Source organism: Podarcis filfolensis, assembly GCF_964270895.1.
Source record: "Podarcis filfolensis genome assembly, chromosome: 2".
Lineage (NCBI taxonomy): Eukaryota > Metazoa > Chordata > Lepidosauria > Squamata > Lacertidae > Podarcis > Podarcis filfolensis.
The window spans coordinates 54,968,278-54,991,138 of record NC_139605.1 but is presented as its reverse complement, the minus strand read 5'-3'; the positions used below and the strand labels follow the sequence as shown (position 1 = coordinate 54,991,138).

Below are 22,861 nucleotides of genomic sequence, written 5' to 3'. Positions count from 1 at the left end.
GGGCGGGGCTTTAACTTGAAGCCGCCTTCCTAGAGACGTGTCTGCTGCGGCGCCTTGGCAATGACGCAAAGCGGTCGCATTTCTAACCTGTCCGCGTTGCTGCGGCAACGCAGTAGCTAGCGTTCCGATTGGCCGACAAGCATCGCCGCTCTCGGCCGCCATTGGATGCTTAGGATGCTTGGACACGTCCGGCGCACTGATTGGTCGACCGGTTCGAAGGGAGTTTGACGGAGATGTCGTGGTGGCTGGTTCTGTCGGCTGTAGGCGGAGTGGCACCTCCGGGCCGGGTCAGGTGAGTTACGCGGAGCCGAGTGCGGAGGGGTGACGTTGGCTACGGGCCTCTGGGCACCGAGGGCTCCAGGGGCGGCGGCGGCCGGGCTCTGAGCTCGAGGGGCCGCCGGCAAGTCCTGCTTGGCGGGGCGTCGACGCGGGGAGGTTGGGAGACCATCGAGGGGGACCTGGCAGGCAGCGGGGCCGGTGGAGGCCTTGGGGGCGGCGTGGGGTCTGACGCTTCGCCCTTTCCTCCGCCCTCTTTCAGGCAAGGATGAAGGCGCTGATCTTGGTGGGGGGCTATGGCACGCGACTGCGGCCCCTGACCCTCAGCATCCCGAAGCCCCTGGTGGAATTTTGCAACAAGCCTATCCTCCTGCACCAGGTGGAGGCTCTGGTGAAGGTAGGATTGAGCACCAGCCTTCTGTGTTTGGGTGGGTGGGTGAAGGTGAGGCTGCCGTCCGCTTAGAAGAGCGGGCAGTGGGGCGGGCGAGAAGAGAGATCCAGGGGCCTCTTTTTCCTGAAAAGGGCGCTGTGTCTTTTAAGAGCTGCATGGCAGACTGGAATTCAATAGGTGAAGCTTTTGCTGTTGAGTTATTCCATGGGAAAGTCTCATGCCTGCCCGACTTAAAGGTCTTAAGGAGATACTTTATAAGTTCTCCTGCACACATCTGGGATGGCTTCTTGTGCTGTGCCCTCTGCCAGGTTTCCTGTGCATTTCTAGGCATCTCTCCATCTCTATGCTAACTGAAGATAAATTTCTTTGCTTTGCCATACAGATAAATAGGAATGGATGTACATTTTGGATAACTTGTGCTATAGCCGGGGAAAGTAGCTCATACAAATGGATTACAGACTAATGCCTAAGTGATGGGTGGTCTTCTTCCAGATTTAGGAGTGGAATGTGTGAATTCTAACTGCTGCCCATTTGCTGATTTAGCTTCCTTTTGCTCAGTGAGTTGATGGGGAAAGGATTAGAAATGTTTCTCTGTGTTCCAATCTTGCATAACCATCCCTTACATCTTCTAAATAATTATGATCTCTAGTCCAGTTGGATGGATATTGCCTCCCTGGGTCTGGACACCTGATCATCTCAGTTGCATGCATAGTTCAAGTGTCTTGGAGTTACTATTCCTCTTCTCTGACAGGCAGGTGTGAACCATGTGATCCTTGCTGTCAGTTATATGTCAGAACTGCTGGAAAAGGAGATGAAAGAACAAGAGCAAAGGGTAAGTTTTGAGTTGATAGTTCTTAGGCTGCTTTCCTGAACCTGATGGTTGGGGGTCATGTAGATGTGCAGGAGTTGATTGGAACTCTTCATTTGCTATAGCATTTTGTCTTAATGTGGCTGAGGTTCTATGAAAGCTAGTGGCTCAATAGCATTACCTAAACTCATGCTGCTTTCATAGGGCATAGCCTTGTGAATCGCTAACTCTAGTGATTATTTTCAGTGTTCATGAGGTATTCTTGGGGAGTTTTGCAACTGCAAGGAAAGGGGTTCGCTTTGGACTTTGCTGAGTTAGGTAGCCTGTATGTGCTAGGGCCTCTATGTGAAACTCAAATTAATTATAGTGCAGTTCATGAGCTTTAATTAGATTACAACTATACAATATATTACAATTTTAACTGAAGCCAACTAAGCCAAAATAAGCGCATGTTGTGCAAGTATATCCATAAACGTTGCTCACTTCCTACACTGTAAAAAGCAGGGTGTGACTTTTTCTTGGCACCGTGCCAAACCACTTTTTGTAGCTTCCTGTAACTGAAGGTTTATGGATTCAGTTTCATTGGCAATACCAGCTACACAAGTGTTGGTTAGAAGCAAGAAAACTTTCCTTCAGTAAAGATCTAGCTAGTGGTACACTCTTAACAACAGCACTCTCTTTTTGTGATTTGATATGATTCACTGGCAGATTACTTTGGCCAGAAACCTATTATTTTCAAATAGATGGAACCTATTGTCTATAACTATTTGAAGACAGGGTGGTATTTAAAATAGATGCACTAGCTCAAGGATTAGTACTAATGCATTGGACCCCCCCGCACACCATGCACTGTGCTGTCCTCAAATCTGTTCCAGAGGGTTTCAGAACATATTTAGAGAGTGTGTGTTGGGGGGGAGCATTGTACAAGCAGATAGTACAAGCAGATTTTTTTCTGCTGACGGAATGTATTCTTTGTGCTGCACCAAATGCAACCTATACTTTTAATGCACATCTTATTTCAGACATTCCAGCATAAAAGGCTTAGCACCCTCTCCATTGTTACACTGGGACCAGATTCAACTGATTTGCTAGTGGAAGTACAACGGGGCTTCCCCCCTTCGCCCTGTGTGCCCCCATGCCTTCCCCAAATACGCTCTCGCAGGTTGGGAGAACCCACTGAAGAACACGGGGGAGGAGATGGGAGATCATGCTGTTTGCAAAGCGTATATGCTTGTGCTGACAAAATGATCAAATTAGTGTAACACTGAATTCTACCCACTGACTGCATTCTTTTTATTTTTGGGCTTCAAGGGTGCCATGTGCCTATTGGCTTGAATCCTAAGACAAGACAGCTTCAGAAAGTTCATGGAAGGAAGATTTCCCATTTCCTATCTACACCCACAGCCACCTGTGCTTCTCCAATAGCTTCTCTGAAGGAATGGGGTCCCCAATTGTGGGACAAAATGCAGGCGACTTTGGGAGGAGTAGTAGTTAGGAAACCTTCCCTCCATGAACTTTCTGAAGTTACCCTAGGATTCAAGCCAAATTTAGGGCCGTTATCAGCCATCTTCCATGCCCTGTCCCACATTTTACAAGCACGTTCTCCCCCCCATTGCTCTAGGGAGGTTTTCAGGGGGAGGAGGGAACAGGAAACTTGCATTCTGTGAACTTCCTCAAGTTAACTTATCTGAGGATCTAAGCCACTGATTCCAACCTCCTCTTTGTAATTGTGAATGCAGTGACCCCTCTGACCCTTAGTGTACCTAACTTAGCTGAAATTCTGTTAGACTTGCTTTCAAATGTGGATGGTGTGTTACATGACTTTCTAAGGGGGAAAGTAAAGTTTAGTTATTTCATCTTAATTTATGCTGTTCATCTGTCGCTTCATTAGAACAAGTACCCCCACAAAGCCAGGGAGCCTGCAATCTGTAGGTCACCATAAATTCATCATTGAATAATATTGATATGGTTGTTTAGTTCTATTAGAGAGGATTTATGAAAATCTGATGACTAAGGGAAGGGTATATAACCAGGTCAGTGACACACATATTCCATTGGTGGTGCGCATCTTCTAATTCTGTTTTCCAAATTCTACTTTGTTTCCTAGCTGGGCATTCACATTTCCCTGTCGCATGAGAAGGAACCACTGGGCACAGGTAACTGAAGCAGCCACTTTCTTGTGGAGAAGTGAGGTTACAGGGACAGTAAATGTGGGATCAGAATCAAAATTTGTGGCAACCTGGAGTGTCCTGGCTATATGCAGGTGGAGGATTGGGTACTACTTATTCTGATCAGGAGCTATATGGGATGGAACTTTCTAAAGCGGGTTGAGCAGTGCATGCTGGCTGTTGTTGCTGAAGGGCACATGAATAGGTGAATATTGAGGGCTCTGGTTTCCTCCACAGCTGGACCCCTGGCACTAGCGCGGGAGCTGTTGACCGAGAATGCAGAGCCTTTTTTTGTGCTTAACAGTGATGTGATCTGCGATTTCCCCTTCAAAGACATGGTGCACTTCCACAGGCATCATGGAAAAGAGGGCACCATTGTGGTAAGTACCTGAGGGGCACCCACTCCATGCTTGCAATGCTCCATTGCTGGAGTGGCCCTCCAGAGGTTGCTGGATTCCAGTTCCCCTCAGCATGAGCCAAAAGTCAAGGATGATAATAACTGTAGTCTGCCAAAGGGTAGACCTCTTGCTCTTTTGCTTGGAATTGCCTGTGGATCCTTGGACAACCTAGTTTCTGTTGGTTGCGGAGCTGCCAGAAAGCTAAGTTTAGCAGGCCAGCTGGAGACATAGGCGGAAAGAGCTCCATCACTTCCACAAACCCTTAATACTTGGCAAAAACTGTAGTTGCAGGGACAAAGAAGAATCATAGGATTGTAGAGTTGGAAAGGATCCCAAGGGACATCTAATCCAACCCTCTGCAACCCACTTAAAAAAAAAAAACAAGTGCCTCCTGTGGGTGTTATAAATGCCTCCCCTTGTTTACATGCACAGGAGCACGCTTATTAGTTCATAAACAAAGAAGAATTAGGGTGTGTGTTCTTATTTTAGGGATGAACTGCACACCCATATTTTTCTCTAATGCAAAAACAGAAGTGGTTGGAGTAAAGGTCTTCTGTGTCCTATCCTTTATTTTGCTCATGGGATTCTTTTTAAAATAAGAGATCAGGATAGTAAACTAGGCATGGCACTTCAATAGAGCTCTTTCTGTGCCCTCCGAGTACCGAGTACCATGGCTGGGTGTGATGCCAACTTTGCGTTGCAGGTGACCAAAGTGGAGGAGCCCTCCAAATACGGCGTCGTGGTGTGTGAGTCAGATACAGGGCGCATACACCGCTTTGTGGAGAAACCCCAAGTTTTTGTTTCCAACAAGATCAACGCTGGCATGTACATCTTAAACCCAAGCGTGCTACAGCGGATCGAGGTATGAGGCAGGAAGGGTGGAACAGGGATCTTGCACAGGGCAGACTGGCTGGGGTGTTTGGGGTTGTGGTTTTAGTTGGGCACCTCATCTTTTCATGCCGGTGAGATTAAGGATGATGATGTCAGTGGGAACAGTACATCTCTAGTCTTTACAACATAAATGGCCAACTGGTAGTACTCTTGCCTTCCCTTAGCTGCGGCCTACCTCGATTGAGAAGGAGATATTCCCAGTGATGGCAGAACAAGGACAACTCTATGCCATGGAACTGCAGGGTAAGGGCACATGGAAGGATTTGGAATGGTCCTTTGATTCTAAGGGGCTCTCACAGTTGTAGGCAGTGATTTGAGGATAGGGCATATTAGACAATTAAATGTTAAGTCAGTGAGGACCTGGGACTGGAGTTGAGAAGTAAAAATAAGATCAAGATGTGGAAGACACCACATAACATACAAGGGCCCTGTAGGGCAATGTTTGTATGAAATAACGTAATGCGGTTTCACTGCACATCTTGCTATATGCTGCCTTCGGGGATGAAGGCTGGTATAAGGTCCATCAATGGAGACAGGTGTCTTATTAATGCAGCTTTGTCATCACAGGGTTCTGGATGGACATTGGGCAGCCCAAAGACTTTCTGACTGGCATGTGCATGTATCTGCAATCTCTACGGCTGAAACACCCCGAGAGGCTGCACTCAGGACCGGGTTTTATGGGGAACGTATTAGTGGTAATTCTATTCTTGTATTTCTTTGGAGCGAGGGTGGGCAGCACTTCATTAAAGGCTGATCTAAAAGTGGTAGTATATTGGGCAAGGCAACAGTAGCGCTTGATATTACATCTACCATCTTGTGGACTAGAGCTGTGAGCGAGTGTTGTTCTCTCCCATCAAGTTTCCTCTGAGGAGGAGGAAGCTGCTCAAGAAAAACCAATTTACTTTCATTTCCCCCCTCCAACTTCAGGACCCAACTGCCAAGATTGGATCGAACTGCAGTATTGGTCCCAATGTCACCATTGGGGCAGGAGTGGTGATAGAGGACGGGGTTCGGATCAAACGTTGCACTGTGCTGAAGGGGTCGCGGATCCGGTCTCATTCGTGGCTGGAGTCCTGCATTGTTGGCTGGAGCTCCTCCGTAGGCCAGTGGGTGAGTTATGTGACAGAGCAATCCTCATCAGGCAGATATACACTGGGGAAAGTGAAGCTGCAGCCCAACTGCTGTAGGTCAAGGGAATGCAAACATTTTCTGCTCTTTTATGGAGGAAATGTTACCTCTCTGGGCAGGACCAGTAAAAGGAGAGAGCTGGAATGCAGGATAATTTTGTTTATTCCTCTCGGTGGCCCCAATGTGCCTGTTTGCTGGCCTTAACATGCCCCCTTTTTGCCCTGCATACTGGGATAGCTTGTGCCAGGAGAGCTTTACTTCAGCCAGGTGAAGTCGCCAGCTTAAGGCCACCTGAGCCACAGGGGTGGGGAGATCAGGTCATAGCCTAACCTCTCCCAGCCACAGTGTCTGGGACTTAAGAATTGCACTGTTGGTCAGAGCTGCATCTTAGCAACACTAACTAGTTCTTTTACTGATGAGTGACCTAGAGTGCACAGTCCACACAAATGCTACTGTGATGTAGTTTCTTCACATGCCTACATGCTTGTTCTCTCACTCATGATGGACTTGTAGCTTTGCAGTGGTTGTGTGTTCATACTCAATACCCTTGTTATTTTGAGAGCTGCTTTCATAACAGGTAAACTTGTCCTATAAAGTCCCAATTTAAGATCTTTCAGTCCTGCTTTGTGCTAGGTATCAAGCTGTCCTTTCTCTATGAGTTGAATTGGTACCAGATTTAGTGGCAATTTGAGTAAGATTTAGGGAAACTCTACAGGTATAATTATCATGGCACCTCATTCTGGCTGCTCCTGCTTTTAATTAGCAGCCCAGAGCCAGAAAAGCAAGGGCAGAACCTGTTAGAAACAGACTCCTGAGTAGCCATAGGACTGTACTATGGAGGCAAGTAACTGCCTTAGCCTAAGTCTATCTTGTAACATACTACTTCCCCCCAGCTCAGCATAGAGTTGTCTAACTGTATGTCACACCCTTCCTCAGGTACGGATGGAGAATGTGTCAGTGCTGGGAGAGGATGTCATTGTGAACGATGAACTCTACCTCAATGGTGCCAACGTGCTGCCTCACAAATCCATTGCTGAGTCTGTACCGGAGCCACGCATCATCATGTAGCGGTCCTGGGCCTTGAGGATTGGACCTGCTGAGAGGGCCCTCCCTGTCTTACCCTCTTACAAGGGGAATCCCCACCCTGTGCCTTCGGAGCAGGGGCTCCCTGTTGACTTTTATGCTGAGAAAATACTAACCTTCTGCTGGAATCCTAGGAGTGTAGTGGGATAAGGAGGTTTGTAAGCTGGCTGGAGTGCTCCTCAGAATCACTGCTTAGCATAAGGCACGATGACCTGGGCCAGCTCCAGGGGTTGTCCAGTGCCACAGGCTACTACTGGAAAGTAACCCTAATGTGCAAAGAAGAAAATGCTTGCTTGTGTGGTTCTGCAGTAGGAGTTCAGCTGCTGCAAGAGAACAGTCCCAGGCAGGCCCGGTGAGGAGAAAGAACAGCATGCTGTGCTTTTATTTCAGGATAACATGTGCTGCTCATGTTGCACAAAGGGAAGACAGAATACAATCCTCTTCTTTGGAACTCTACTGCCTTACAGAGACTGATCCCTCTCTCTTCCCTCCATATGGCCAATAATCACTAACTATTACTATTCAAGAACTCTGGACAGGGCTCTGTCAATTAATGGGGACGGGGAATGAAATTATATTGTCATGAAGAATGGGAGCTGTGGTGTGTCATATGTTTTCTTTAACTCCTCTTGGGGAACAACAATGACAGTTTTGTATGGCAGCTCACTTTTACAGCTGCCTTCCTTGCAGCCAATCCCATCTTGTACTGCCGCTGTGACAGCCTTTAGAACAGTGCTCCATAAAATGGAGAGAAGAATACACATAGCTCACCGCCTTAAGGAATAATAATTTAATAATATTCCATTGTATGGAAGTTAACACCCCTTCCACTTTGGAGGGTGGTGGGGGAGAGAGACAATCATAGATGCACATAAGTTAAAATTCCTTGCTTCAAGCACAAATGCTTGCTGCCCTCCCCGACACTTCTGGTTACAAGTCACACACAGTTAGTAAATTAAAAAACAGCAACCATCCTTGTCTGCTCCTGGATAGTACAGGCAGCCTGGTCACACAGTGAAGGGCTGGTGCCATGGGCACCTTCTGCTGGTGGAAGAGAGCAGTGCAATCAGGTTCACCCCTGCAGTAGCCCATAAAGCTCAACCTAGCTCGTACTTCTCCCAACCAGAATACAATGCATGGGACAAACTCTGGCCCCTGCTATATGTGTTTTTCTTTTCTTGGAGAAGCTTGGGAGTCTATTCAGACTCATTCCTCTGGTTGTGGGCTTCATCTCTGCACTTCTGTTAGTCATGGCATAGTGTGCCTGCTGTTGCATTCACTAAGCTCCCCAGACCAAAAACTGGGCCTTGTGTCTTTGCTATGCGTATCTAGCAGTCCCTACCTGCAAAGGAAAGGAGCTATATGCACAAAGAGCAGAGTCTAATGTTTAAGTGGACAGATGGTACAATCTTTCACTTACCAGCGCATCTGATTGCAGGTGGGAGAATGGCTTGTCAATATCTCCCTCCGTCACCAAAGCATATCAGGTGGCACAGCTGGGCAGGCTGCTGCACGATATGCCCACGTAAATATCTCAACCAACTCTGAGCAACACACACACTTGTCAAAACAGCTGCTAAGCACTGCAGCAAAAAACACACTTGGCTAGTGGCCAGCTGGGCTCACAGGAGCGATGTTGCCTGTGAGATCAGCGTTTACCCCATCGAGAAAAGCACCACACCAAAGGGGATGTGTCCCAGCTACAGTACGAGACAGGCTTCCTGGGGCAAATGCAGAAAAGGAGCTACAGATTCAGGCTGAGGTAGAAAACCTGAGCATGTTCAGCCCCCTTGTACATGCCCCATGGGAAAAGCCCAGTGCCTGCTGGCTTGGAGTCAATGACAGCAACAGGAAGTGTACCTAAATTCAGGGGGGGTTGAAGGATATGATGTGGCCGAGGGGATGCATATGGCAGTGCCTGGCCTGCAAGAAGTGTTATAAATTAAAAAAACACACAACTGAGCTCAGCTGTGCTGAACAGCAGCCGCCTTTGACAGAGGTGCTCTCGAAGCAAGGAGAGTCCATCTTGTGGAGAAGCTGCCTGGGCATGCGGCCCTGCCCTGCAGGGTCCAGGCACTAGGAGGTGGCTGGCTTCATGTAATCATCCACACCCGTGATGGTGGCTTTGCAGAAGAAGCAGTCCTTGTTGTTCATCAGGTGCTGGTTGATGCAGGCTCTAGAAAGACAAGAGCAGGAGGCCTTGGACATTTGTTCACAGCTACAGGCCGAGCTTTGGCCCAACAATACGTATCTAGTACCTAAAAGCCCCTTGCTGGGTCTAAAGGAGTGCAAGTGTCCTCTGCATGCAAGATAATGCCCACTTTCCTCTTAAAATCAAATTCTACAGCTTCTCTATAAAACAAATTACACAAATTTGTTTTGGGGGCATGTGCTAAGCCATGGTAATGACTTAGAGGAATGGGAGACACTGAAGTCTTCCCCTGCCCCCAACCAGTTTGAATCCTGATCAGCCTTCCCCATGGCTTCTAAGATTTAAATACAAATGGCACACTTTATCAACCAAACTTCGCAGCCCAAAAGGTTAAAATGCTAGCTTTAAAAAAAACCAACAAATCAGTTGAATCTAATCTGCATGCGCAGTGCAGTCACAGCCTTGCGTATGGGAGAGCTGGCCTAAGTAGCTATTCAGAAGCATCATGCTGCTGTGTCTTTCCATTAGGGCAACAAGTGAAAAGGAGATTTCAGCTAGGAAGCTTCAGAGAGTTCAAATGGCAAAATTCGTTAATTAAATTTCCAGTTATGGTCTGGGGCACCTTCTAGGATCCCTTCCATCCAACCAGAAAGCAAAAGTAGAGAAAAGCCCACATCCCCCAAGGGATTACTCACTTGCAGGACTTGTGGGAGCATGGCTTGAATACGGCAGATATGGGATGCGCGTAGCAGATGGGGCACAGGTCCTCCTCACTGGTGGGCTGCAAAAGAAGCAACAGCTCAGCTTATTGGCAGTTGCCAACACCCAACCCACATCATGGTGCAATGCAAGGCATCTCACGGTAGAAGAACAGCAGCTCATTAACAGTTAATAACATGAAGGTTCTGCACTAGACGCTTGAAACTGAAATGGCTGGTTGGCTTCGTACACTTCATGCCAGGGCTTACTTAAGATACATGCTGCAAATCTTAGATCAGAACCATTTGTGTTGCTTTGATCCATGCGGCAACTCTCTAAGAGTGTTGCCAGTGAGGTAGGAGGGGAAATGGTTCCAGGAAGATTCCACTATCAGCTATGAGGGCTCTACTCTCTCAGGAGGGCTACATGAACTGGAGGGCTACCTCTACCTCCATGGCCAAGGAAAGAGGAGAAAACAGGAATTCTAGCCTCCTGTGTCCTGTTCTTCACAGGGCAGTGTCCTCATTTTGATTGCTCCTCCTCATGGCCTGATTAGGCCCTGGATGTCTAGAGGGGGAGTGTGATAGGTCTGTCTTGCTCTTGGTGCAAAATGTTATAGGAACATTAGCGAATGAACCTCTCTCCCACTGTCACTGGGATGTGAAAAGCCCTGGCTTGTGGAGTGAAGCCCATGTTTCCTTGCCAACTATGATCTGTAATCAGGGGAAGGGTGTTTTTAAAAAGTAAGCTATTAATTTTATTTCCTCTTCTTTTAAATGTAACGTCTTTCACTGGGGAGTTCTATAAAAATGCTGATGACCGTAGGGACTGCACTCCTTTGGGTATTATGGGGACTCCTTCTCCCGGATGATGTCATAATGGAAGGGAGGGCCTTGTCTCTCCAAGAGGTGAGGGAATCCCAGTGCTGCTGCCACTAGGGGGAGAAAGTGAGATTTTTAAAAAGTTTTGAAAAGAACAATATAAATGTATCTCTTATGAATCTCCCCCTTGGAGCAGGGACCATGAGCGCTGCCTGTAAAGACCACCGTTAAGTGCACCTATACATATCCTGCTATCTTTCAATATAATTTTGGGAGAGCTAATAATCTCAGCAGCGGAAGCAGTAGTGAAGAATATATGGGGCTAGTCAACTTCTCTGCACTCGTCTCCCTGTGCAAAGAATGCACAGAGTTAGGCTTAGCTTGAGGTTCTTAATGAAGGTTTGCTTCCTGCCCTGGGGTTGGCCTAGGCTAAGAGCATGAGTTCCTACTGAACCCAGGGACAGTGTGTTCCCATCCCATCAGCTCTCTCTCCCACCCCCACCCTGTCCTCCTGCAGCAGCCTTTATGCAGCTCCAAACTGCAGCTGGAAGATGAGCAGCCACATTAATAATTCAGATCCTACCCCTGGCAGAGATCAGGTTGCTTCCTGGATCACAGCTTCTCTCTGGAGGTCACCCAGACAGAGCAACACACACGGGGGCTGCTTCAGCAGCCGGAGTCCATCTGGGTAGCTTCTGTGCTGCTTAAGCTCCTCCTCCCTCCGTGCCCATCCAGTCCAATTTTTTTTCAACAAAGAAACCCAGTTCTGTGCCTTCAATTTCGCAAATTCATCTTGAACAGCTTATTCTGCTTCCAAGGTTCAGAATTTCAAAAGAAATTGGAATTGTTTGGGCAAAGATTTGGGTTGGGTGAGGGAGGGGAGGGAGAATGGAGCTCTCAGGCCTCACTTCCCTGAAGACAGTGGAACTCCTTCCCACTGGGATATCTGCTTGGCCGCTGGGTGACCTTGTAAAGTGAGCACATAGCACAGGAATTTTGACTCTCATATTCATTCTATGTTGTACTACTGCTGGGCTGGCTAAACCCTGGTTTATGGGGCTGATCTGACCCCTCAGTCAGTTCTTGTCTGACTCCCCACCACCAATTTTGGCAGTGCCAGAAAAAGGGGGAAAATAGTTAAATACACTCGGTATGAGGTAGGTGGGCTTCAGAGCCTTTGATGTTCCCCCTTCCTAGTCATCAGGCAGATCATTTGATGAGCAGAAAGGGGATAATAACCCAATTTCCTCGGTTGATCAGCATGGATCAGCTGGGAAGGGGGGCTGCGCGGGTCCTGAGTGTGTCATGTATGTGTGCATCAAAGTGGTTAGGGTGGGCACCCCCACAATTGGCGTGTAAACCTCAGAGCATGGGCCAAGGATGAATGTGACCCTCAGCCAAAAAAAAGAATAACCACCCCTGCTTAATGAAGTTGAGGATATTATTAGCTTAGTAAGTGTGCATTAGCACCTGTGCATATGTATGCTACGCATCTACCTGTGCCCACTCTCAGATCCTGCTTCCACAGGAAAACACACTGTCCTTACAGATGGCTCAGAACTAGGCCTAAAGCAGGGGTGGTTATGAGGGTGATGCCAATATATTGTTGGACTCCCAATGGTCAGCAGTGATGGGAGCTGGAGTCCAGCAGCAGCTGGAGGGCACCACATTGGCTATTGCTGCCCTACAGCATTAGAGGTCAGCACCAACCTTTGCCATGGAACGTGGACACTTACCCCATATGGTTTTAATATGTCCAAGCCAAATCAGGTACCCAAGAAACAGAGCCACCCAGTGTTGCCAAGCAAGGTCAGTAACGGCCCTTGTATCTGCAGGACCCTGTAAATGCTGCGCCCTCGGGCAATGCAGCAAGGGCCAGTACTTGATCTTTTGCCTCGGTTGAGGTCCTGCGAGGGGTGGTGCTATGGAGGGTGCCTTGGGCAAGTGGCCACACACATTCAGTTCATTAGGTGGAAGCTTACCAAGGTGGAGGCTGCAGCCTGCTTGGACTCTTCGCTGAGGTGGCCCAGCATTTGCTCCACCTTGGCCAGCTCTTCCTGGCTGATGTAATCAGTGTCTGCAGAAAAAAAGAGAGATTAATGATAAAGGAAGGACAAGTGGCAGCAGAGTGGGGGGGGGCACAGGTTCTACTATTACTATGCAGAGCAGGGGGTGGGGGGGGCCTTGCCCCGGATTTCATTTTTCAGCCCCATCCCACCAATGACTAGTTGGGAGGGATTAAAATGAAGCTGCGGTGGAGGTGTTTGGCCACATGGTGGCAGAGCCCAGCATGAGCTGATCTGTTAACCAAGTGAGGCGCAAAGAGGTGAGGCACCTTGTTCTCAGTGTTATCACAGGACAGAGGAAAACGGCTTTGCGCAGTAGTGGGGCAGGGACAAGGGTAGAGTTCTCAAAAGCCACCACATGACAGCATGCATGGAAAGCAGCATGCAGGTATAGCTTTTCTGGGCATATTGTGGCCACAACTCTTGCTACAATTAGACAACCCAGAGATTGCTGAAGAGAAATACTGGTCTATGTTTTAAAATATGCAAGCTTTCAGAACCCCATAGACCATGTGATCAAAGATGACCAAGTCCTCCAGACCATGACAAGGAAATGGATGTTAAATATTGCATCCGGAGTGACAAGGCATCCATGAAAGGGGTGCAAACTCTTCACTTGTCACAAGGCAATCAAAGCTTCCTATCTGAGCAACTCATGAGGGGGAGCAGGAGTGATCCTACAAAGGTTAAGCAACGTTATTGTCAGTGCCATTAAGGGCTCCAGCTGTAATATGTAAGAAAGATCTTCTGAAGCATGCATGCTCCTGCACACACACACACACACACACACACACACACACACACACACTCCTCCGCCTCTCTCTCCACCCTTCACACGTCTCTGGGGGAGCCTTCATAAGAACGTAAGAAGAGCTCTGCTGGATTAGGCCGATGGCCCATGTACTCCAGCATCCTGTTCTCACAGTGAACAACCAGATGTGAGAAACCCACAACAGGATCTGAACACAAGAGCACCTCCCCCTCCTGCAGTTTCCAGCAACTGGCATTCAGAAGCATTACTGCCTCTGACCTCTGCCTCTGCCTCTTTGGATTGCTTAGGCCTCTGGGATTTGACACAGCAAAGCGCCTGCGAGAACTAGCATAGTTTTCCTTACTGGGTAGAGCAGGAAAAAATGGTTGGCAGAGAAGGCACAGGGCAACTTTGGCCACACCCATACACCAGAGTCTATGAAGCAACCTTCACAAGCGGATCTAATATTTGCAAAGACTGCCTATGGCAGAGAAGATCAGCCGCTGGGCCAGCTCAGTATCAGCAGAGGTGGTGCTGCTGGCAGATACACAAGTACATGCATTTTTGGAATCAGGCTTTTAGACAGACACTCTCTGATGGGTAGGGCGGGAACAGTCCCTCCACGGCCCAGAAATAGGATGGGAACACAAGCACTTTGCTGTAGGGTAAGGGAATTCAGAGCGAGGCAACAGTAGGTAATGCTAGACTGACGGGGGAGGGGCAGGGGACTCAGCATGCTCCCTTCTGGGAAACAATTAACAGTGCCTCTTTAAGATATAATGCACAGTGCATTGCGGAAAACAAGAGAGAATCTGCCTGTGGTGTCCTCTGCAGGCTACTCTAGCACACGTTTTCACACTCTCAGCAGGAAAAGGGAACCTGCAGTTGGCAGGCAGGGAAGTCCCACTTAATAATGACATTAGCGGGAAGGAAAGGACAGTGGTTATATTCCCTGTAGACTCTAATGCAGCAGCAACCACCCCAAGGCACAGCCTTGTTCCATGTAAGGCATCCCCTGAGCTTTAGGATTCCCAGTTAACAGTAAACCCAGAGCACTTTCTAATATTACTTTCCTTTTTTTTTTACAGCAGAGGATCATCATCAACTTTCCATAGTACTGCTTCAATTTTTTTCCAAGCACTCAACAGTGAGCATATTTGGACATAGTAGAGTAATTGTCATTACCCTCTTCCATTTCTCTTGGATTTAGCTTTCCTGGGCTCCGCAGAGATTCACAAGGGAAGAAACCAGAGATCATACTTGAGCTAAGATGTGGTTTATCATATTGGCTAAATGGCCTCTCTAAGATGCCTCAGTTCTGTAAAAACCTGGAAGTGTATTGCTTTTTATCAAGGCTGGACTAAGACGTTTTGTTGCCTGAGGTCTGAAGGACAAGATGGCACCCTCCTTCCCATGCCATGTATAAAAGCCAACCAGACTGGCAACTGAATCTTAGTTCAACAGTAACAATGGGACGGGGTCCTCCACTGCACCCAAGGACAGCAGCCTAGCACAGTGGGCGTAGGGCAGATTGCATGGCAAACACACAGGGCCAGTCCTATTATTAGGCAGAGCGCAACAGCCACCTTAGGCAGCAGATGCTGGAGAAGCAACATCCCCTGGCCAGTCCTCCAGTGTCCTTTTGGCAGCTCCCCACCTTGGGAGGACAGAGCTGTGTGTGCCATGTGGCCTGTCTTGCACCTTCCTAAGTTAGCTTGCTGCCTTCAGGTGCTGAAATATGCTATCCCATCACAAGTGCTGATGCAGCTTGCAGTCCAGTCAACTTCTGTGCATGGAATGGTGAGGGAGGGGAGAGGCTATCATCTACTCATCTGCCTCAGGCAGCAAATTATCTTGAGCAGGCCCTGTACACAATGGCTCTGCCCTTTAGCACTTTGCTGTTGCTCCCTATCCCACAGTATCTGCCTCACTCTGCCTAATGGTAGGGCTGGCCCTGGTCTGCATGCATTCGCAGCTGGAGAACAAAAACTGGAAATGCCTCCCCCCCACCCCCCACGCAAGCCTGAGGCAAGGAGGCCTTCAGCCAGGCTTTCATAGAGTGAGTGAGAAAAATCACAATGGCCACAAATCAGCAGAGGTTAAAAGAAAGAGAAAGCTTTGCTGCCTGCTGCAGTAATCTTCCACAGTTCTCAATCAGTTCAGCAGCTCTGCACCACTACCCCAATCACATAATGCCTTATTTCGTCATCAGTTCAAGATCTCCATGGAACTAACAGTTTCTAGAGGTTGTGTAAATAAAGCCTGCACCATTCCTTAGGGATCACGGTTTCCTCCATCTCAGCGCTCCAATTGCTTTCCTCTATCTCAGCAAACTTCAAGGGCATGGGCAGAGCCAAGGACAGGAGCTTGGTTCTCTCTCTCTCTCTCTCTCTCTCTCGCTGGACACACATTTCTTTTAAGAGATGGCACGTGGCAGATTGGTATGCAAATGCATACATAACAGTACGGTTTTTTTCGCTATAGAATTTTTTTTTGCTGCCATCCTACCCAGCGAATAGGATTGGATCCTTAAAATGGGCTGTGGGGCAAAGTTAAGTGAAAATAAAATAAGAAAAGATGCAAACTTCTTCTTCTCTGAAAACACACACAGTGGGGAGGATGCACAGTGTGGGTACTCTACACAGCCACGACTGGTCCCTCCGGGGAACCGTAAGCAGTGCCATGTGCTGCTCTGCTGTGCCACAGGACAGTAGGCCTGAGCAGCTGAAGAATAATCTGCCTCTGTTGCCAGCATTGCTGATGCAGGAATCTGCCTTCTATTGAGGCAGGCCCTTGAGTCAATCCAGCCTCGTATAGTTTACTATTCTAACTGGCAGCAGCTCTAGGGGGTCTTGGGCAAAACTATTTCACATCCCTTTTTACCTGATCCTTTTACCTGGAAATGTAAGAAGGCTGAACCTGGGACCTCCTTGCATGCAAATCCTGTGCCCTAGCACTGGGCATCCCACAAGTCCACATTGCTCTGCTAAACCCCCTCAAGGATACCCTGCACCTGCTCTCTGTACGGAGCTACAGTCAGCTCACAACACCCAATTTGTGACTTATCTTGTTTTATTGTGTTGTGTTGTGTCTTATCTTGTTTTATTGTGCTGTTTTTTTTACAGCAGATGAATTTTAAAGTGTGGCTTTATTTTTCAATGTGGCTTTATGGAAAAGCAGCTTGGAATATTTCTTAGAAGAGAGGCTAATGAGCTTACATATATGTATATACACTTTCCCCCCCTTTTAAACCTATTCTTTTGTCTGAATTCTTAGCTGATCCTTCTTAGGAAATGTAAGAAGGGCCCTGCTGGATCAGGCCCATGGGCTCATCTAGTTCAGCATCCTATTCTCAGAGTAGGCAACCATATGCCTGTGGAAACAGGATGGAGAAGTTGTTGCTGTTGCTGTTGGAGAGCAGAGGCACAGCAAGAGGAAAACAGGGAGTTATTCCCATGTTGTTGCCACAGGGCAAATATATTTGGTGGCCTCAAATACACAAAGCATCTGTGAAGAGCAGGGACAGGCAAGGAGGGAGGAGACATACAATAAGGTAGCAAGGACAAGACAGCTGTTTACAGGCTCTGTAGCAGAGATCTCAGTGACCACCTTTTCTACAAAAGGCACCTAGGAGTTACCCAAATGGCAAAGTGGCAGGCAACAAGGAGCCATGCAGTAACAAGCGACTCATGGCGTATGTTAAGCACAGCAAATCAGAGGAGATACTTACAGCTCTGCAGGGAGAAATGTTTCTTGTCAGCAGAAGCTGATGCCATCCCCAGGACTAGAGGCTCCGTGTTCCCCAACAAGTACTGAATAGAACGGAGCTGGAAACAGGGATCTGCCAGCAGCACAGCTGTTGCCCGCTCAGCCCTGGAAAGACAGACAGACATGCTTTATGAAGGCCTTGTCTTGGAGTGGCAGCACACCTCGCTGCTCTCAGCAATCCCAGTGTGACATGGCCATGTTTGTGTTCACGAGAACTGGCACCTCTAGGAATAAAGGACACACTCTCTGGTCTTTAGAGCAATATTGCTTCATTAATATTGTTGTCAGATCTCCTGCCCTGTGGCCATCACAAGCTGCTCCCGTTGCTCACTGGTGGCCTAGCACAGCAATGGATGGTGCAGACCCAATGGCAATGGGAGAGGAAAAGGCAGGAAGTCAGAGAATGGGCCCATATGGTGCCTCCTAAGGGTCAGGCTGCTTTATAAAGACATCTGGAACTCCCTCTTGGCCAGAGTTGGTGGTCTCAAAGTGCAGGACATCTTGACAGGTCCACCTGACTTAACTTCGTATGCGTTATTTTCTAGGTTGATGAGGCTTCATAAAATGGGGACTGCTTAATTCCAGAGGCTGGTCTCTCAGAAGCCAACGGCTTTTGTATAGACACACAGCACAGCTTAACGAGCACCAAATTTTCCAGCCACCTTGGTGTACAAGTTGCACACAATCAGAGGGCAAATGTCTCCAAAAAGCAACAGCATCCTGGCAAATTAAATAGGTCTTGAACAGCAGAAATTGCATTCTTCATTTGATTGATATTCAACTCAAGAGCAAGAGGCAGCTGTTTAGCAACTAGATTGACTGACATACTGCATTTGCTATATGCTGCAGCCTGGTATACAAGAATGGGTGCAGGCGGGGGGAGGAAATGTCACCATGAATTGTCTTGACTAGGAAGCAGAACCTCCATACATTTTAAGCACCTCTTTCAGCCATTTGTTGGGTCAGGTTCAACAAACAGGTCCTACTAGTGGAAGCCTGAGCAAAGGCTGGTTCTCTTCCAGCATGCACCCCCAAATTGGCTTGGGGGGGGTCAGAAGAACCCCCATAACAGGGGGTGGAGGGGAGATTGTTCTACCAGAAAAGCAGAAATGCTTGCACTGATGGAATGATCTCCTTATCACCATGTTGAATTCCTCCTACTATGTCTGTTATGAGGGATATGATTAGGACAACCAGTAAATACCAAATTATGTATATTTATTTTCATGCTGACGCCAGGTTGTCTGTTTGTAAAGAAGCACAGGTGAGAGGAGAGAAAGCGGCTGCCCTGAAGGAGCAAAATACCGTAATTAAAAATGAATTCTCAGGCATTAAAGTTATACTTTATGAAATCCACCATTAAAAAAACCAACCCTCACTCTGAAAAAGGATTTTTATTTATTTATTTAATTTATACACCACCCTTCATCATAGGATCACAGGATGCTTTGCAGCATAAAAACACAATTTAAAAAACAACAACAAATGAAAGAATAACCCCCCTCACCACATTTGTTATCATCTTGTTGCCATAAACACCTGATCATTTTGAGAGTCCAGCTGCTGTAATGATTCAAGAGAGCTCTTATCTGCACTGACTACTAATTATGAATTTAAAGTAATGACTATGACACCTTATTTACACTGGATCAGCTGTGATGTATTATTTCTCACTAATTAGTTGGGGTTTCTGCTACATTCTTGCAGCCATTTTGACCTACCAAATACATGTAGAATTGCAGCTTAATAATATAATCTTTTATCAAAATGACCATTCACAACTTTTAATTACTTCCTCCTACTCTTTCCATTCAAAGAAGATTAAATATGGTAAGAACTGCTTTAACAGGTGAACACAATAGTTGGATTAAGAAGTCTTACAGACTACTTAAACCCTCAGATTTCATGATGGTACACGAAATGATATGTTCATGATGGAACATATCATTTGCAACAGGAGTTATGTTTCTGCCAGTTTTTTACAAACACACACACACACTCACAAAGATTAATTTCTTGCGATTAGCTTTTTTTGTTCTTTGTTGGTCTTCTTATTATAGATTTGTATTATTACAATAAGAATTTAATAAAAATTACTTGTTAAAAAGCTCAATTTTTCATGTTCCCTAACTGAAAGCCAACCTTTGTTCATCACAAAGCATTAGAAGATGTGTCTCATTACTATAAGGCTACAATGCTCCCACAATCAGCAAATGAAGCAGTCACAACAAGACAAGCAGGCCAATAGCACAAAGAACTGAAGAGATGAAATTTATGGGAAGTATTATGCAGCCCTGCACAGAACTATTACAACAGCTACCAACCTCATAAGAGTGAAATGTGAGAACATAAAATGGAATCTCAAAAGATTAAAATCAGAAGGCACAATTGCCCTCCTCACGTGTGCCTCCATGTATACACATAAAGAGAGACGGTGCTGTGTTCTCCTAGCCCTGCCCCTGATGTTGCTATACCTCTGACACTTGCACATTGAGTGGCATTCTGCAAAGGCACAGCTATGCATGTACATGGAAAGCCACTTTATGGGAGGACACCTCGACCATGCAGGGGTCCTTGTCATCTCAATTGTCTATTTGCATACAATTGTACAATACCCTTTTCTGGTGCCCCACTCAATGCCTAGATTTCAGATATGCAGCAACAGTACTGGCCCTGCCTTTCTTCTGCCCTCCATATTTAGTGAATGTGTACGGTTCAGTGCTAAGCACATGGCAGCCAGAAGCAGAATGGGCAGTGTTTCCTGGTAATCCAGTATAAACTCTTGGAGCTATTGTGATAATTTGAAAGCATGAACTGCGCTAGCACTGTACAGAGAAACACACGGGGCCCTTCCTAGCCTCAACATGCCATATAGGGGAATTAAAGTCACATCATTTCCTGAAGACCACTGATTTGAAATTGGGGTTTACAGGACACTGTGCTGATGTACTTTTGGAGTGGTTCACACTCTTGTCTCTCTCACTGCTACTCCCTTGTCTCGCTCTCTCTTTATCCACATCTCCCTCTTCCCCCATTTTCCTCCCTCCTTGTCCTATGCGGACCTAGGACTGCTGGTTGCCCAGTCTGCTCTGTGGGTCACTGTTGGACCACATCAGAATACAGGGATTGGTTACAGATACAAAGAAGCACTTTCCGTCCTTGGGAGAAGCAGTGAGCCTGCTTCCTGGGATGCAGCCAGTGCATTTCCAAGGAACATGCATTTGTTTCTACTCTACACTTAACTTTATGGCTGTGCAAAGCTGCCAGTGGGGACTACTGCTGTCTGGCACCCCTTTCCTCCAAGGAAGACTGTCAACATTCAGAAAGGGCCTTTGTGAGTGGTTTGTCAAGGGCCGAATGATCCAGACTGCTCAGCAATGCAGCACTTGGGTGTAGAGAAGCAGGGGACCGAATTGCTTTAGAGCACTATTAGCTTTCCTACTCATAAAGTGAGGAAGGCCGTTCCCTTGCCGAGAAAGGAATTAACACACAGTCAGGGTGCTGCCAAAACACCACTCATTTGAAGACATACGCAAATCTCTTACCAATACCAGGGAGAGCAGCCAGAGCACTTTGAACTGACCTGTTTCAAGAGACAGGCCTCCTGCTTCATTCAACCTGTGGGGCACACTCTGGTGCCATAACTGTCCTGAGGACTCTGCTGAGAGATGGAGAGGTTGCTCACCTGGAAAGGAGGGTGCACATGCCGTGGAGAAAGGGGCTTCAGGTGACCTTCTCTAGGAGTGTGTTCAGGACTTGCGTTTGTTATAGGGAAATCAGCAAAAACAAAGTGGTCCTGTAAAAGACTGTATGTGGCATGTCTACTGCCATGTACATGTATGATACAATACCAAAGTGCAAATCCAGACACAGGCAATTGCAAAGACCTCAAAGAAATGGATGGTTGAGCTAACCCAATGTTTTGTGTTGAATTTTGACTATTTCTACTGAGGAATCTTATATCGTTCCAGAAAACACCTGATGCTTTAATGGTCATGTTGTATTTTGCTAATGGGTTTTGTGTTGTCTTCTCCAGCTGCTGAGACTGAAAAGCTTTGCATAGCTTGAAAAAAATTGTGAGAGGAAAGTCCAATTTAAGCATGTTAGGCCTAATGGAATTACAACCCACAGATCACTTCCTGATGGCTAAAACTAATTTGATATTAATTGAATTACTCTTCCTGCTCAGCCTGCCACATAGCAGTGACCTAGCTCTCACTGAAGTGGTAAACATGTGTCTCACTTGTACCAGTTCACAGTGCATTTGGAGGCTCACATGGTGGGATGCTCCCCTACCCATAGAAAATGAGCATGCCAGAGAGAAGACCAGACCAGAGGCCTTCTTCCTGACATGCTAGTTTTCTAGGTGAAGGGATATTTTTTTTTCATGAACAAAGGAAAATTCAGTCACGTGAATCCCCACTTGCTCTCAGAGAGAACTGGATATTTTTGTTCAATTTCTTTAATAAAATAAATGCTTAAATCCGCATCATCTCAGATGACGATTTTAGCTCAATGACCTCAACATTCAAGCCTACTTCATCAACTATATGGAGAATGTAAAGTTCATGGGCCTAACCAGGTCTGACGTCACATACTGTTGGATATATAGATAAAGGATTATGAACAGCTCAGTTCTTGTAAAAGTTTTGCTGCTTTGCATCATCCATTTTGTGGAGAAGTATGTTTGACACTGGGTCTCAACAACACTTTCACTTCCCTTCCCTGGAAAATACACCACTTCAAGATCAGAGAGGAGAAATCAATTCATTTACAGTTCACTTCAGGGCATATGCACACACTCTGGAATCACAATTCAAGAAAGACATGGACAAAGGAAAAACAGAACACTTAATATTTGCTTAGAGGAAAAAGATTGCAAGTGGGGGCAGAGATTAATTTTACATATATTTACAGGTTTTCAGGAAGAAAAACACTGTATCACCAGAGGACTATTTAAATTACAGAAAAGCCGTGTTGTTGTTGTTTTTAAATTAAATATTAGGAAATTTGAGCTAACCCTGTCTATGGAAGTTACATTAGGATTGCCATATTTCAAAAAGTAAAAACCAGGACACCCTGAAAGTTGATGAGTTGCTTTTTGTTTCAATTGACATGCCTAAGATCCAGGACAAAGTACCTCCTTTCAGACATCAATTCCACCTTTGAAATTCCAGTAATGTCTGGGAAAATCCCAGCCCTATGGCAGCCCTAAGTTACCGTATCACTCTCTTTCATTCAACATTTTCATGAAAAGTACCGTCTGTCCAGAGTAGCCTTTCCTTTTTCAGATGCAGGAGAGACCTTTCATTTCAACCTGAAGAAAGGGGAACCTCCTTTTAAAATCCATTTGCAGCCTGTCTCTTAGTTACCATTGGCGTGACCCACCTTCTGTCAGACCCAGTTGTGGCTCATGAGTTGAAGACCAATGGCATAGAACAGAGGCAGGGAATCTCAGGTC

At 46.6% G+C, this 22,861-nt stretch overlaps 2 protein-coding genes across 6 annotated transcripts in view; one reads left to right on the top strand and one right to left on the bottom strand.

Moving 5' to 3' along the window:
• The first annotated feature begins 155 nt into the window (after positions 1–155).
• GMPPB (GDP-mannose pyrophosphorylase B) lies at positions 156–7,738 on the top strand. 2 transcript variants are annotated; one of them, XM_083603557.1, is made up of 10 exons: positions 156–292; positions 539–673; positions 1,419–1,499; positions 3,583–3,631; positions 3,881–4,023; positions 4,745–4,903; positions 5,097–5,175; positions 5,500–5,627; positions 5,860–6,042; positions 6,997–7,738. In XM_083603557.1, exons 2-10 carry the CDS (start codon positions 545–547, stop codon positions 7,126–7,128), a joined length of 1,083 nt encoding a protein of 360 aa, XP_083459683.1. In that variant the 5' UTR covers positions 156–292; positions 539–544; the 3' UTR covers positions 7,129–7,738. The 2 variants fall into 2 exon arrangements, with proteins under 2 accessions (XP_083459683.1, XP_083459682.1); XM_083603556.1 differs by having other exon boundaries at positions 219–292; positions 1,423–1,499.
• A 180-nt stretch (positions 7,739–7,918) lies between these two features.
• The window catches only part of RNF123 (ring finger protein 123), an 88,882-nt gene continuing 73,939 nt past the window's right edge, over positions 7,919–22,861 (bottom strand). For all 4 annotated transcript variants that reach the window (XM_083603255.1, XM_083603256.1, XM_083603257.1 and 1 more), the window contains exons 36-39: positions 17,363–17,505; positions 12,798–12,892; positions 9,991–10,076; positions 7,919–9,319 (exon numbers count right to left, since the gene is read on the bottom strand). In XM_083603255.1, the coding sequence (XP_083459381.1) occupies positions 9,220–9,319; positions 9,991–10,076; positions 12,798–12,892; positions 17,363–17,505 (424 nt within the window). In that variant the 3' untranslated portion in view covers positions 7,919–9,219. The remainder of the gene's footprint in view (positions 9,320–9,990; positions 10,077–12,797; positions 12,893–17,362; positions 17,506–22,861) is intronic.